This window comes from Xenopus laevis, chromosome 3L, assembly GCF_017654675.1.
Source record: "Xenopus laevis strain J_2021 chromosome 3L, Xenopus_laevis_v10.1, whole genome shotgun sequence".
In the NCBI taxonomy this organism is placed as follows: Eukaryota; Metazoa; Chordata; class Amphibia; order Anura; family Pipidae; genus Xenopus; species Xenopus laevis.
The window spans coordinates 66242050-66258918 of record NC_054375.1 but is presented as its reverse complement, the minus strand read 5'-3'; the positions used below and the strand labels follow the sequence as shown (position 1 = coordinate 66258918).

Genomic DNA, 16869 nt, shown 5'->3' with positions numbered 1-16869 from the left:
TTCCAAGATTCAAAAGCACAAATACTGCGTCAAATATTCTAGATGTTGAGATTCTGGAGTTCTGTCATCTATCATCATCTTGATTTTGAATTGACTTTAATGTTAACTCTGTCTGGTATCTGAATATGATGGTGCTTTATAAACAACAATAATAGTAATGAAAGCAGTGGAGCTTGATTTTACATGAACTTTGTTATGGGTGTTATGTTGAATATAGGTGTATATTTAGGGGCACATTTACAAAGCTCGAGTGAAGGATTCGAATTAAAAAAACTTCGAATTTCGAAGTGTTTTTTGGGCTACTTCGACCATCGAATGGGCTACTTCGACCTTCGACTACGAATCGAACGATTCGAACTAAAAATCGTTCGACTATTCGACCATTCGATAATCGAAGTACTGTCTCTTTAAGAAAAACTTCGACCCCCTACTTCGGCAGCTAAAAGCTCGATCGTAGGATTAGCGCTAAATCGTTCGACTTCGATATTCGAAGTCGAACGATTTTAGTTCCTAGTCGAATATCGAGGGTTAATTAACCCTCGATATTCGACCCTTCTTAAATCTGCCCCTAGGTGTATATTACCCATTTAGAACATTTTTTCTTTGGTGAGTGTTATGCTCTACTTTTCTTTGACTGTCTTGAATTTCATTGATATCTATTTCTTCTTACAAATCTTAGGATAAGTGTCAGAGCTTTTACCCAACTATTTTCTGAAGAAATTAGGACATTCTCTGAGCCGCTGTATAGTGACACATTCTTCTCCATGCCAATCACAACGGAAGCAGGTGAACCCAACATTTTCATGTTTGTTTTTTCTTTAACCTGTAAACACTTGTACTATCAACATTGCAGGGAGCAAAAACCATTGCCATGGCACCCAGGGAAAACTGTTTCCATAGGAGCACGTTCTCTATTCACAGTATAATCTATGCAATTTCTGATGTCATTTCAGAATATCTAAATAACAAGCTCTATTGTAAATTTATAAAATAACTCATTAACGTCATGCAATTTGTGATTGTTGCCTTTCAGAGCCTTTATTTGGTGTTATAGAAGGTGTGAGTGGTGGCATGTTTCTCATTATCATGATCATTGTGCTCACTGTACTACTCATCTACCGGCAAAAAAAGAAGAGAGTGTAAGTCATTTGTTGCTGTTTACTTTCTAAAGACAGTCTGCAGGACCCATAGCCAGGCCGTTTCTGTTAGCTCACTCCGATATTAGAGATGGATATCTATATTTTAACCACTTAAAGCATTTTAAATATTGATTATGAAAATAGGTATCAAATTGTGGTCCCTGCTCTGTAATCGTACTATAAGTTCTAATTTCTTTAAAGCTGAACTAATATCTGTTCTTTTATGGGAAATTAGTCATCTCAACCTCTACTGACTGTTTAGTGCAACCTGTGGGTTGAGTATATTGTATAATACATTTCTGAGACACTGACAAAGTTGAAAAGCCCTCATTTATTGGATTGTGGCAGATCTTCGGTCATCCTGTAAACAAGATTAGCATCTTAACAATTCTTCCATGTTTGTCGAAATACAGAGGGGAACAAAAGGATTTCCCCGAAGTGTTATTGAAATATTATTCGTGATTGTTTTCAGTGAATTACTAGACTTGCTTCAGACTCTGCAAATTTTATTACATTTCTCCCCCACAAACTATGAGCCTGGGAGTTTTGTGTAGGTAGTTGGGGGATAATTTGTAATATGTTCATATTTTAAGTTTATACAGTAAAAGGTAGGGAGTTCAGGGACATTGTAATACCATTAGTTGCAGGCCCTGCTTTAAATATGCAACTGAAGTAGAGAGCTTTCCATTCCATAGCAGAATTAATTTTGTATTCCAGGTATGAGCAGGATCCAATGACCACACATCTGAGTGCTCAAATCGAAAGGATACCTTCAGTCCATCTAAATGCTGGCCAGATACCAATAGGGTAAGAATAATTTGGCTTTTCATAGAACTACACAGTGATGTTATACCAAAACCACTTACATTTTCGTAATTTCCATTCACAGGGACAGAACTTCATCAAGGTAAGTTAACTGTATATGAGTAAAAAAAATAATTTCTATATTTTATAAAGAAAACGTAATTATTTATTATGTTCTCTTATTATATTTTAGGCCAATTCTAACTGCCCAGTTTGAAGAACATTTCAGCAAGCTTCAGACAGATTCCAATTACTTGCTTTCTCGAGAGTATGAGGTGAGATATCTCCTAAGGCAGGTTAAATAGAGACTATGGGGCAAATTCACTAACCGCACTGCACTTCGCCGCACTTTGCCAGGCGAAGTTTCGCCAGGGCGCCGCTAATTCACTAAAATCCAAAGTTGCGCTCAGGGAGGCGAAAGGTAGCGAAGTTTCGCTAGCATTATTCGTCAAGCAAAGCAAAGTTACGTTAGCGATGCCTAATTTGCATACAGCGCCAAGTTTAAGTACAATGGACGTATATGTAGCAGCAAATACATTACACTACACAAGCCTGGGAAACCTTCAGAAAATAAAATAGAGTTGTTATTTTGCCCTACACATGTGCTCACTGTATAGTTTAGGGGCCATATGTTAGGAAATGTGGGGGGGAAGGAGGGAACCCCCAAAAAAATTTACGATCTTTTTCAGCCTATCACCCTTAAAAAAAAGCGTTTTATTTCAACCTTTTTTGAAACAAGCCCTATCTACTCTATTGCACTTCGCCCGGTCTGAGGTGGCGAAGGCAAGTCTGGCACAAGAGGTAATGTTCAGTAAAATGAGCAAGTTAGTGAATTAGCGTAGTTATGTCCCTTCGCCATAGGGCAACTTCGTCTGGCGTAATGGTGTGAAGTAGAGCTAGAGTAGGTCCACTTCGCTAGCGAATTTACGCCAGCACCGGTTAGTAAATCGGCAAAGTAACAAAATTACGTCACATTGGTGAATTAGCGCTAGCGTTAGCCGATTCGCGCTTTAGTGAATTTGCCCCTATACATTTGGGAGAAGTACTAAAACTGGTGTCATACAAAAAAATCAGTCTGTAAATGAATATGCAGACATTGCTATTAGGATCACTGGCCTGCAGTAGCTATAATTGTGCCATATGGCTCTTTGTTGTCATTTCTTTCAGAACCTTAAAGATATTGGCCGAGACCAGTCTTCTGACATTGCCCTACTCCCAGAGAACAGAGGAAAGAATCGATACAGCAACATATTGCCCTGTGAGTGTTTAATGTATATTTTCAGTGCTATTTAGTCTTTATGTCTAATTTGTCAGTAAATAACCTTGACTGGTAGAATGACGTGAAACAAATGCCCTAATTTGAAAGCTGGTCTGTTGTCATGCCGTCTCTAAAAGGAGCCCCATGTTAAACTTCAGTTACTACTGCTTAGGCTATTACATCACATATATTTGAAATATATTGGCATATTTGCTTTGTTAAAATGGCATCCATAAAGATTGCATTGAGAATCTACTACAGTTAATGGCAAATAAATTAGAATGCATGTGTTCTATTGGTTTGGTACAGCTAATTTAAAGAAAAAGGTAGAAGGAAAAGAAAATACTGCAGTATTTGTATAGGTAATTGAGATTTGTCTCAACTGAGAAGACAGTATCAGTAATTTAAAGCTGTTATCGTTAAGACATTTCAGTAGAGTCACTGTGGTGTAACATTGCATTGTGCATGTGCTATATTTTTCTACAGCTCCACTTCTGTATACACTGTACCATTCATTTATCTTTCTGTTACAGTATGTGTTCATTAGTGTTGTTTCTTACAGATGATTCCACAAGAGTGAAACTTGCCAACGTGGATGATGACCCCTGCTCAGACTATATTAATGCCAGCTACATGCCAGTTAGTAACTTTTTTACTGTGACAAAAACTTTTCCTTAAACAATGTGTAAATGAGATGTTTCAAATACCTAGCTATTACTTTACTTTTCACAATTCATTTATAGTGAAATGTAAACAGAAATGTGTGAAACTGGGATGAATTTGCTGGTAAAAGTGTCTTTACATCTCTCAAAAGCTATTATCAAATACTGCACCCCAAATTCTGATTTTGACGTCTCTAGCATCATAAAACCTCAGCCTATGTATGGAATTTTAAGATTTTAGTAAAGCTGAGGGAACATGCTCAGTAGCGGATGTAGCTCCTTAGAAAATTTATGAACTATTACAACCAGAGAGTTTAGAGAGTCAGCAGCCTGGGCTGCTACTTGGAAGCATGAGAGTGGACAAATGAAACAAATTCAATTTTAAACTCTCGTTCTTATATAAACAGTAAACACCATTGATAAAAGTCATTATTTTCATATGTTTATTATGTTCTGTGAAGGTGAACTTTATAATAAGCATGTATCGAATAAAATGGTTATATTAATTGTATATATGAATATATGTTGTGAGATGGCCTGTTTTCCTTTTGTCCTGAAATGTATTCTGTAGATATTTGATAGAGCTAATTTTTTCTTTTTACAAAGCTTTGTAAATGTATCTTAATAAGTGAATTATTTATACTATTAGGGCATTAACTTTCGGAGGGAATATATTGCTACACAAGGGCCTCTCCCAGCAACCAAAGATGATTTCTGGAAAATGGTGTGGGAACAAAATGTTCACATTATTGTGATGGTGACGCAGTGTACAGAGAGAGGACGGGTAAGCTACAGTTGATATATGCAATTTATTAGCAGTACAGTATGTTCCAAACATGGTGTTATATTACACTGACTGGGATTTATTCCACTTCTGAACCAAAAAGGTAAAATAGACATGGTTATTATAGTAGGGAATTAGGAGAGTTTAAGAAAAAGGTTATAGAACAGTGTCCTATGGAAAAAGACAGTACACAACAAGCACCATATTTTAGCAATACAAGTCTTCTTGTGTGTCCAACAGTTTTTCACAACAGTCCTTTTCTATTGAAATTTATATGTTAGTATGTATATTCTAATTTATAAAGCGCTACTGTAGGGACAATTTATTAAAGGTCAAGCTTCTGAGAACAAAAAAATCTATTGATACGAAAAGAGGGCCTAAAATCTTAACCAGCAAATTCCTTTGCAAAGAATATTGCTGCAATTCCTTAAAAATAAACAGAATCAGAAGCAAGTCAAGCTGGGGGAGTGAGAGTTTAGATAGATGATGACCATTAACTGAAGTTGTTTAAGAGACTAGGGCTGGATAGTGTGGCTGCATTAAGAGCAGACAGCACAGCCAAAGAGAAGTGAAACAAATGAAGACATAAATAATAAGTCAGTGTGGTGAAGGGCAGAACTGAACAAAAACAAATAGAAACCTTGAGTGTACATTTCAATTCACGCAGCGGATGCCAGGAATTTTTATGACTAAGCAGGAAAATGTATAAAATGTCTAAAAACCATGGATGACATTCCAATTAGAAATTTGGCATATTGAATTCTTGGATCCATTTCAAGGTGAGCTGTAGGTTGATCTTGGTGAAGATTGTGTTCACTGCAGTTTTTTCCCCTCTAAAAGCTAAGAAGTTACAAAAGTATGATCTGCAGATGCCCCACATGGCCTCTAACTTTAACCCTGATTTCAAACATTTGGTTCAATATATGTACAAGGGCATCCAACAGGGGGCACTCCAATCCCCCTTCCAACTACAAAAGCCATTAAATGAACGATAGATTACCTGCAAGCATACTTGAACAAAGGGTAGAATTTGTGACCCATTGTCCTTAATCAAAAGGGAGCATCCACTAACCTGCAGTAATCTTCATATTATAATATGCTACAAGCTTAATATCAATATTGGGCTTAATATACCATTAATAATAGCCATATTGTTTCTGCATTGATGTTGATATCAACATTTTTTTAAATTTTGATTTAGGTAGATTTTTCCCCTTTTGAGCTGGAAGAAAGGTTGGGAAAAAAAAATATTTTGCTTATCTGATTAAAGTACATATTTCAATGCACTTACATTGGGTTGGGGATGCATTTTTTTATAACTGTATTTTTATTATTTGAGAATGATAAAATGGCAAAATATAAAAAAAAATATTAAACATAAAAATGTATTTCAATGAATTCTGAGTTTTATAAGCAGTTCTGAAATGCTGCAATAAAAAGATTTTATAATAAATCCGACCATTATTATGCTTAACACCATTTATCATCCACTGTGTAAATTTTGCTTTGTCCCTTCACAGGCAAAATGCGATCATTATTGGCCCATGGACCAAGACTCGTACTATTATGGAGACCTGATAGTGCAAATGCTGTCAGAATCAGTGCTTCCTGAATGGACAATAAGGGAATTCAAAATCTGCAGCGTAAGGAAATTCTTCTTATCAAGTGTAAACCATGTGGAATGTTTCTTTGCTACCAAGCGTCATTTATCAGTCTCTTAAAATCAATGCAAAAGTATATACATTTTTAGCTTTTCTGTGTTGCAGCCATTCATCACCCTGATGTGTGCCTTTTTCAATATCACAGAAAATTAAAGGTCAGAATACATATTTTAGGAATTAAAGGGGCAGAGTAATCACTAAAAGACAGAGGCTATATTCCGGACTTAGGCTTTGCTTGTGTGCTGATACTGAAAGTTGTAGACTACAATAGGTAGACAAACTTTACCTTGACTTTCTATATCCAGAATCTTATCAATGCAAAAACAGAGGGAACTGGGAACATTTACTTTAACAACTAGGTAGGAGTTACCTCGGCAATAGTTTAAGTTTGACAAATCTGTGTCTTTTTTACCTTTTTGTTAACATTATGGATTATGATGTTGGGTATTGTACCATTTTCATAAGACCTGTGAGCACTTTAGTTATGTGTTTTGCACATTCTAGTTCTTCTTTTGATTCTAATTTCAAGGACAAATTGTTCATAACATATTAGTGTGGTAGGATTAAATAATGTTATAGAATGGAAAAAACTAAAAACCACTGTACGTTCAACTGATGTTCATTGTTTGACAATGTTGATGTATTTTGTTTATGTTGCTGGCTCATTGTCAGGTCTAGACACAGAACACTGTCACTTCTATTATAGGAAGATCAAATTGATGCTCCTCGACTAGTCCGTCATTTCCACTACACAGTGTGGCCAGATCATGGAGTGCCAGAAACCACCCAATCCCTGATCCAGTTTGTAAGAACAGTCAGAGACTACATTAACAGAACTCCTGGAAGTGGCCCTACTGTGGTGCACTGCAGGTACAGCAGAACTAGTTTCTTATTGACAATATTCACTGAAATACCAATATTCACTTATCGTGGCTGTGTGTTTTTAGTTGGTACAAAATTTTAGGCAGAACAGGAGCAGTGCTTGAGTTAAGTTGCTGTAGTAAGGGTAAGTAGTAAATACAAACAGTATTAACAGAAAAGCTCCATTGATTGTAAATCATTGGCTAATACAAAAATTTGCTATAGTTCTACCATAGTATTTGTGGCCCAGTAGGTGTCAGTTTAAAACAAGTGGACTTCTTAATGCCTGAATAGACCTGTAGACAGGAAAGCATACTGTATATGTAGTATATATACTGTATGTAGCACTAAAAACTCCATGTACATGCGCCGTGAGTAAGATGACAATGTATATTTGTTACAGTGCTGGTGTTGGCAGAACTGGCACATTCATTGTACTGGACCGAATGCTTCAGCTGGTTGATACGGTGGATTCAGTGGATATATTTTCAGCTGTCCGGGATCTCCGGAGTCACAGGATGTATATGGTGCAGACTGAGGTAAGAAGTAGGATTCAGACCCACTGGTGGAGAGATAAATGTCACAGCCATTCACCAGTCATCTGCATCACTGAGTCGCATTCACAAACTATATATTAAATGCAAGCAGCAGGCTGTAGTAAATGTGCCTTAGTTTCACAGAACGATTCGAAGTAAAAATCATTCGACCATTCGATAATCGAAGTACTGTCTCTTTAAAAAAAAACTTTGACTTCATACTTCGCCAAATTAAAGCTACCGAAGTCCAATGTTAGCCTATAGGGACCTTCCCCAGCACTTTTCTACGTTTTTTTTGGTTGAATAAAAATCCTTCGATCGATCGCTTAAAATAGTTTGAATCGTTCGATTGATCGAACTATTTTTATTCGATCAAATGGTTTTTATTCAATCGAATGTTTTTTATTCGATTGAATGGTTTTTATTCGATCGAACGATCAAAGCTTTTGCGCTAAAGTCCTTCGAATTCGATATTCGAATTCAAAGGATTTTACTTCGAGGGTCGAATTCGAGGGTTTTTTAACCCTCGAAATTCGACCCTTGATAAATCTGCCCCTTAGTGTCTATTTACAGAATCTAACCATGGTCAAACCAGGATAGGTTTTAGTGTCATACAGACCGTTTCCATTTCATTTTAACAACAAACTGGCACAATAAAACATTTGGGAATACAACTGTCAGTCACTTATGTGCCCATTACTAAATAACATAAAATGGGTATGAATTCACACTTTTGATGATTAGGACAATAGTTCACTAAACTGCTGACCTGCCTAGCCCTTCATATATACTATTCTTCACTTGAGTGTTGCCTGGTAATATCCTTCACTATTTGTACAAGAATATAAATGATTATTTTCATATCGTTGCTGCAGCTCTTGCATTATCTTGTTTTACCACCTCTGTGATTGATTAGCTTACACTATAGCTTTTGCTGCTGTTATGAATACTAAGGGGCTTATTTATTATTGGTCAAGTTTTTGAGGTTTTTTTATACTAATAAACAGCCTTTGCTGCTGTCATGAATACTAGGGGGCTTATTTATCAACATTCAAGTTTGTGAAAAACTCAAATAGCTTGAATGTTTTGAGTTTTCAAGCAAAATACATCTTCAAATGGTTAAAATTAACTCTGCCATTGATTTCTACATGACCTAGACAGGTTTTGGATGTAGTATTTTCGGATTTGGGCTTTTAGCAGCTTCAGGGCATAATAAATCTCAAAAAATTAGTTTTCCCCCCCCCCAAAAAATCGAATTTTTGTAGTAAAACTACCCTCAAAAAGCTGGAACTAGAACTCGACCATTAATAAATAACCCCCTAAGTATTTAGTTTTCTTTTGATGAAACAATGACACATAAACATTTTTATTTATCAAATACACTGTGCTGGGTACCAAAAGTCCAGAGTGAAAGGTGAATTCAACTACACAGTAGAGCTTCCATAGTAAAAAATGCATTAAATGATGAAATGTTTAAAGATGTCCATTTGGAACACAGCTTGGATGTCAATTTTCCCACTTATTCTTTTCATTAAACCCCCAGTGAGATCTGTAGAGTCGCTGCAATAGGCGTGTTGATGTGGTACTGCCTGTATTCTAATATATTTACCTGTATAATAAACTCATCTCGGTCTTCCTTGACAACATGCAGGGTGGAGCTACTTAAAGATCTCTCCTTGAGCTTGGAAGCAGAACTAGATTAAATTATTCCAGTTTTTCCACTGTTTGCATTTTTATGAGCATGTCGACCACATTTGAACATAGAAACTACATTGTACATGCTGCTGCTGTATAATGTATTATTAGGCTTTGTGAACTGGTTGGCATAATGCCATAGGTTGTGAATATTTAGATATTTGTTCTGCAAAATAACAGACAAGAAAAACACCTTGTAGGTTGCAACGGTACTGGAGTTATTCTTGCAATAAAGCAAAAAACAGCTTTTCCACCATAATGCCCCCTGCTATTATACAACATTTAGTAAACACTTGCTCACAATGAGCACACTTCACTTTTATGTACATTAATAATTAGTGATGAGTGAATTTATTCGCCAGCAATGGATTTACGGCAAAATTCCGCATTTCGCCATGTGCAGATTTTTTTGCACCGAGGCAAAAATTTGCAGCAGAAAAAACACCCATAAGAAAAAACGCCCATTGACTAATGCATTTGGACAAAAAAAGTCGCCATAAAAAAAAACACCCATTGACTTTAATGTATTATGACAAAAGTCCGCCATAAGAAAAAACACCCATTGACTTTAATGCATTAGGCTGAAAAAATCGGCATAAGAAAAAACGCCAGTTCACTTTAATGCGAAAAAAATTGCCGTACGTAAAAAAACGGGACAGATTCACTCATGACGATTAAGAATATATTAAGAATATAAATTCCTGTTGCACATAAGGAGTAGTGGCCTGTATTATCATGATAGTTCTTTGTTTATATAGAACCAATATGTCCTTCATAAAGATTTTTCCTCATTAACCTCAGATTCTGCCCCTGTGGAGCTTACAATCTAAGGTCCCTATGATTTTCACAGACTCTAAGGTAGATTTGATTTAAGCAGGAGTTGTCTGTATATTTTGTGGAGAAATCTGAAATACCAATTTAGGGATGGAGGCAAGTACATGTGCAAATGTCAGCTTACAATATGTTCCTTTGTTGTAGTGTCAGTACGTCTATTTGTATCAATGTGTAAGAGACGTATTAAGGGCCAGGAAACTGCGCAACGAACAGGACAATCCCCTGTTTCCAATATATGAAAATGTGAATCCAGAGTATCACAGAGGTATGTTTGTCACCAACTGCGCATATTCCATTGCACGCAAAGCTTTCTCTGCATTACTAACCATCTGCATTTGTCTTACAGATGCTGTTTATTTAAGGCATTAAGTATTCCTCGGAGACCGCCTTCTGCAGTGTTACTCGATATTTCCCAGAGCAATAAACAGTGCCTACACTGGTTAGGTTTTCAGTTATTTATTTGTCTCTGTCATTTTGTAAGCTATATGTAATTTAAATGTACATTTCATTCTCAGATGTGTATATATATATTTTTTTTATCTGTTTCAATTCTCACATTAAACCAAATCAGTAAGCTAAGAAACGTCCGTGCGCAGGTAGTGTTGCAATTGGTTTTATTTTCCTTTGTCATTTTATTTATTGAGGAAATGTAGCAGACACAAATGCGTCAGTAATTCAGTATTTCCTGCCCCCCACCCCCATTTACTGTAATAATAGTGGGCTTTCCTTCTTTTAAACTACAGTTACCTTTCTTAGTAGATGTGTCTGAAATTCAACACACGTAACATTTGTCTCTTGGTTCTGCTTTACTGAACATAGAGTAGAGTCACACTGTAAACATAGGCACGGCTTTAATTTCGTGAGTTTTAACAGCTGTATAAATTTTATAGATTTCAAAGCAAGTAAATGTTATTCCAAGAGATAGACAAATACTTAGGAGAGCCTTTACACCCTTTAGTATTGATTTTTGACACACAATCAGGTTAGTAAACACTCTTTATGCACCTACAGATAAAAATGCGGTATAAATACAAAACCAGGTTGACTTTAGCACTAAAGAAACATTTTTCCATCTTTTACACCTGCCGCTCAAAGCAGCAGTGATACTCATTAGGTAGTTCAAGTCAGTATATACTACAGCTTTATGTCAAGGGCCCACCAGAGCTCGGTCAGCTACATGGCTTAATGGCTGGACATACCTGGTAAATCAAAAACAGAGTGAATTGTATGAAGACAGCTGGATTAGTTATTTTTACAAACTTGAATCTTCAGTATTGTTTAAAAATTAAAATATCCTGTGTCAGTTTTTTTGGAGCTAAAATCCTTACTTATCCTCTGTGCTAAGAGTTATTCCTTTCATTATTCAGTGTAGCGCCGCTTTTTAAAAGTTGATGTACTGTACAAATAAATATATATTTACTAAATAATGGATAGCATGCAAGCTGCACATTATTATCATAAACTTTAGGGCAAAGCCCAAAATAAGGTAGGGCCAAGCCGCACCTCTTTCCATTACTCTGTGAGTATACGCTGAAAGTAGTATTTTTACACTGACTGATGTGAGGCTGAGGCTCGAGCTAATGTGTCCTGCTGGAAGGAAATTGTATTGATTCTGAGGTTAACTGAAGGCTAGAACATAAGCTATTTTAATGTAGTCATGGGAAATAACTATGATTAAATTAGTCATTTGTATCTAAACGGCTTTACTGTATAATTGGCCCAATATCATACTGCATTATAGGACAGCATTAGTATTAATAGTGCTTGGAGACTGAGTGGGTAGAACTCAGTGAATGCCACATTAGTTTACAGGGGGCTCTTATACACAAAAATGTTATAATATTTAACAGCAAAACACATAATCTTTCTCCTGGTTAATGGCATTTATATTTTTATTGACTAGAGTTTTGATTAGAAAAGCAGTTCATTCTGTTAAATCCAAATTCTTTCAGCAACACTGATAACTGCTAGAAAAGAAGATGATCCTGAATAAACTGATGCATGAATATTTTTATAGGCTGCTTGAGTGACCAAGGGCTTCAGCCCCCCAAACCTTTATACTGATGTTTTTATTAATGGTTTCCAATCAGCAGGGAACTGCACTTAGCTGCACTTCACGCAAAAAAATCCATTGGTAACTAGAAATGCACAGATTTTGCATCATTGTCATATTACTACAAACATACACCAGTGAGGTGTTCAGTTGCACTTTGCATTCTGCATTTTATATGACCCCATAAGTGAGCAATAACTAGTGCACCTTTACACCCCATAGTGATCTAGCACTAGTGGTGCAGAGTAAATTGAATGACCCCTACTTGGTTTTGGCAGTTATTTTATCACAATTTAAAATACTGAAGGGATAAATTTGATGGACGATGTATCCTTTTATATCAGCATCAATTACTATTGTACTATTCAGGGGGGTATAAAAAGGGAGATGTGTAGCCATTTCCAAATGGTGTTGATAAATGCTGGATAATTTTGGATAATTTTGATAGGTTTCTACCAGTAGCAACAAAGAATTGGCACAATGCACCAACACCACTGGATTTCACTAATTACTGTATAGCTTGTGCCCATTAGTTGAGTGACTACAGAGTGGTGTTTTCAAATAAAACCTGTCATTTATAACTTTTGATAATGATATAAACATGCACTTTTGCTATTATTTTTTTAAAAGATGCAAAAGAAAATGCTTTTACTAACTGTTTATATTTTTTTTAAAAAGAGCGTATTATCTGCTATGCAGCTGCCCCGTGACAGATAGATATATATCTACACATATATTTATATATGAACTTATACCATGACAAATATATTTGAAATGAAAATGGAATATGTAAACTGATGTATTTTACATTACAAAATGTGATAAATGACCTTGTGTTGTATGACTACATTCCTGTTGAATGTAAAATGAAAAGTGTCCAACATAAAAGACTCTGCTTTTTAACATCTTGCGTCTGGTGTTGGTTTATTTTATTATCTGCGTTATAGTGAGTCAGGGAGATATGACTAAGCAGTGTTTGTGACTGACAGACTGGTGGAAAAATTCATAGGTGACACGGATATCTATTGTTTCAGGTAATGTAGATGATTTTATCTCTTCTGATCATATGCTTAAAAGAGATTTTGGTCTCGCAGTAGATTAACTGACTTTTCATGACTCTCAGACTAAATGGCATCTAATACAGGAACAACTTGAACTTGATGCCACAATATTTATGCCATTGAAAAACTGACAGTTAGAAAGGTTCAGCATATGTCAGAGTAAATCAGCTTAACCTATATGCTCCCAATCTATGAGGCTGACCACTCTAGGGTAGAGTGAAACATATGCTTGTCTATCTTAAAAGCTAGTAGAGGTTAAATATGATGCAAATTACTCTTACTTTCTGTTCTAAAGAGACAATTACAGGGTGCCTTCATATGGTATGTACAACAGCATTAGAAATCAGAGCATGTTCTGCTTATTTTTCATATCCTTTGCTTGGTATTGTCTTGTTATTAAAAATGTTTTGATATTTAAATGGACAAACCATAATTCATACATAATTGCATTATGTTATCATTTTTTATCTGAAACTGTGTTGTAGGTACCTTTTCTTTCAAAATAAAGTATCAGATATTATATACAAATGGAGTATTTTTTGTCACACAGCATATGGTTGCATGCAACAATTTGTTGGTATTCCATAAAATCAGGGTAAGCAGCAATGACTAGGTAATGATAGTCCCCTAGCATTAGAGCACCACAGAGGGCCTCATGCAGCTCTCAAGCACCCTAATGAACACCAATCCAGGAAGCTTGGTTAAATGTAAATCAGTCAATAACATAAAGGCTAACTGATTATAGTGCTTGTTTTGTGAAAAGCTCTACTATGCTCTAGGCAGTCACCAATCTTAGGGGCCAATAACAGCAACAGTTATGCAGAAATTGTATAATTTCGGGCTCCATATACTCCATCTGGCTTAGGACAAATATGCAGGATGGTGCCCCGTTGGGGCCATTTAATATATTCAGATAACTGTTGCTGCCTACAAAGCAGGAGCAACAGACAGAGCTGACGACCCAACAGCCAAATATGAACATTAGAAATCTGCTAATATCTAAGATATGACTCAGAATAAAGAATTGAAGTAATTTACATGTCAGTGCTTAAAAGATTGTTGGACTAAATGTGTCTTTTCCAATCAGAGATTTAATAAGATTAATATATGAGCAAAGGACAGAATGTCATGAATATGTGTCTGTTCTTCAACTGGCACAAAATAGGCTGCAGCAGATCACAATGAACAGTGCGGAATCTTTCATGAAGGATTTAGCCGAATCCCAAACTGAATATACATATGCAAACTGGGTCAAGCAGTGGCGTAACTATAGGGGGAGCAGGTGGTGCAATTGGGCCAGGGCCCGCACCCCCGAAGGGCCCCCCGGCAGTCACGCTGGCTGGAGTCGGCTGCAGCGCCGCACGGACGAGGATGGGGGGCGGGGCCCGGCTGCACGGCCTGCACCAGGGCCCGCCCCCACCTAGTTCCGTCACTGGGGTCAAGAAAGAGCTAAAAAGAACCACTTGCTGAGTACATGGATGAGAAATATCAATTTAGTTGTGACAAAAAAAAATTAACTTGATTATGAGGATTCAAATTTAGGTTCCGTCACTTGGATTTGGCTGATAACGGCTGAATCCTGAACCCAAATTCTGGATTGGTGCATCCCTACTATATATATATATATATATATATATATATATATATATATATATATATATATATATATATATATATATAGGCTGTTCATGCAATTTTAATACACCAACAATTTTTCACTAAATCTTGGTGTACTGTGTAAAACGTTAACCTTGCACCCGAGGCAAAACAGTTTGGCGGTGTGCGGCCCTATAGGACTGAGGTGAAGTGTAAGCCTTTGTGTCATGCAACCAGCCATCTTTTTATGTTTCTTTTGTATTTGCTTCAAAATGATAATGCCAAAGTTTGCCTTATTATAGTGTGTGGTTTCATTTTTTGCACATTTTTTACATTTTTACATTGTACTACATTAGTGAGCTCCCTTGTGTAAAATGTTTTGTGAAGTCAAAGTAATGTGAAGAGAAATCAGAGAAGATCAACAGATACAGCTTAGCTTCAGGAAAACAGAATATTCTCTACATCAAATTTTCAGAAACCCTTCGGTCCAGGCAGGTTTCCTAGGAAACAGAAACAAAAATGTAATAAAAGTAGAGAGTGGCTGTAATATTAAGAACAAACATCTACCAAAATCACATTGTAACCTTGGTATTGTTGAGATATTTCTTCTCTTCAGCCTTAAGCCGTACAAAACATTGCTGGGGTGACTTAATAACTTATTCCCTGGCCAGTAGAAATCAGATCAACTGTTATGTGTATGATCTCATAGCTTTCAGAACCAGCCAACAACTTAAATTTAAATGATGGCCACCTCTTTGAGTACAGCCATGTCCCAATAATAAAGTTCATGCCTTTCCCCCCGTGGTTATGACACCATTCTCAGATACTCATAGAGCAATGAACCCACACTGAGACAACCCTTGTATTTCCTTCAAGTGTCCAGGCATCCTATGATATCTTGACTTTGGGGAACTGCATCTTGGTGTTGGTTGGAGTTGGTTATTGTAATAGAGAAAACATTTCCAAAATGTTCCTCAAGCTAAAATATTTCCACTGCACTCTATCCTGAAGAAATATGTATCCTCTTCAATAAGGTTGAAAAAACCAATGTATTCACAAATTCGATATGTCCATTCATCTTTACATTGGTGCAAAACTTGGTCTTGTACATGGCTAATTGTCTATCAACAGCATTTAAAGGAAAAGTTCACTTTTAAATGAAGAGCATAGTTATCATCATTTATACGTTTGGTTAAGGGTAATCAATGTAGCTAACAATGCTAAATCCTCTACTCACGCTACACACTACAATACTCTGGGAAGCCCTATGAGCTAGACGCTAAGCTCTCTCTGCTGTACATAACCCACTAGTTTCCAAAGGAAATGGAACCAAAATTTTAGCTTGCTAAAGTTAGCTCATTTTCATGCAGGTTTCAGTTTACATAATTACTAGCCATTTTTTTAAGATTTTCTTAAAAATACTTCAGAAGTCAAATTAATTTGCAGAAATATACTGCTGGTGAATATCATAATATGCATCAATGAACAATTTTAAAATTGCTGAAACTATTTATGGAAACTCAATCTTGCACAGTCCTTATCTAATGAATAACTTGAAGCTGTTACACAGCCAATAAATAAATCATATTTGAACATGAAAATGTATTATGGGTGAAATGGAATTAAATAATTGCCTGAGAAAATCGGAACATTACTATATCAAAAATAATTTGGTGAATTAAAAGTTTTACTGGCAGGTGGGATTATTCTTGTGAATCCTCACAAAATTGTATATTTCATATAGGGATTGGCCCAAATTTAATTAGCCTACAAATAGCCACTGGTTGCTTTAATTGTGAGCTCTTTAATCATCAGATAATTTAATAACAATCACAGTGTTGGAAAATAATCCTATTTCTAACCCAAACAACTGGAAATTCAATAATATAAGATATACGTCCATTAAGTATGACCTTTTATCCAAG

General features: G+C 36.1%; 1 protein-coding gene across 2 annotated transcripts in view; it reads left to right on the top strand.

The window, feature by feature from the left end:
- Window positions 1-13190, top strand: part of ptprb.L (protein tyrosine phosphatase, receptor type B L homeolog) — a 64469-nt gene extending 51279 nt beyond the window's left edge. For both annotated transcript variants that reach the window (XM_018252468.2, XM_041586352.1), the window contains 13 exons: window positions 680-786; window positions 1034-1139; window positions 1857-1946; window positions 2029-2046; window positions 2137-2218; window positions 3111-3201; window positions 3764-3840; window positions 4513-4647; window positions 6168-6290; window positions 7015-7178; window positions 7573-7708; window positions 10379-10499; window positions 10581-13190. In XM_018252468.2, the coding sequence (XP_018107957.1) occupies window positions 680-786; window positions 1034-1139; window positions 1857-1946; window positions 2029-2046; window positions 2137-2218; window positions 3111-3201; window positions 3764-3840; window positions 4513-4647; window positions 6168-6290; window positions 7015-7178; window positions 7573-7708; window positions 10379-10499; window positions 10581-10603 (1273 nt within the window). In that variant the 3' untranslated portion in view covers window positions 10604-13190. The remainder of the gene's footprint in view (window positions 1-679; window positions 787-1033; window positions 1140-1856; window positions 1947-2028; window positions 2047-2136; window positions 2219-3110; window positions 3202-3763; window positions 3841-4512; window positions 4648-6167; window positions 6291-7014; window positions 7179-7572; window positions 7709-10378; window positions 10500-10580) is intronic.
- Window positions 13191-16869: the final 3679 nt, after the last annotated feature.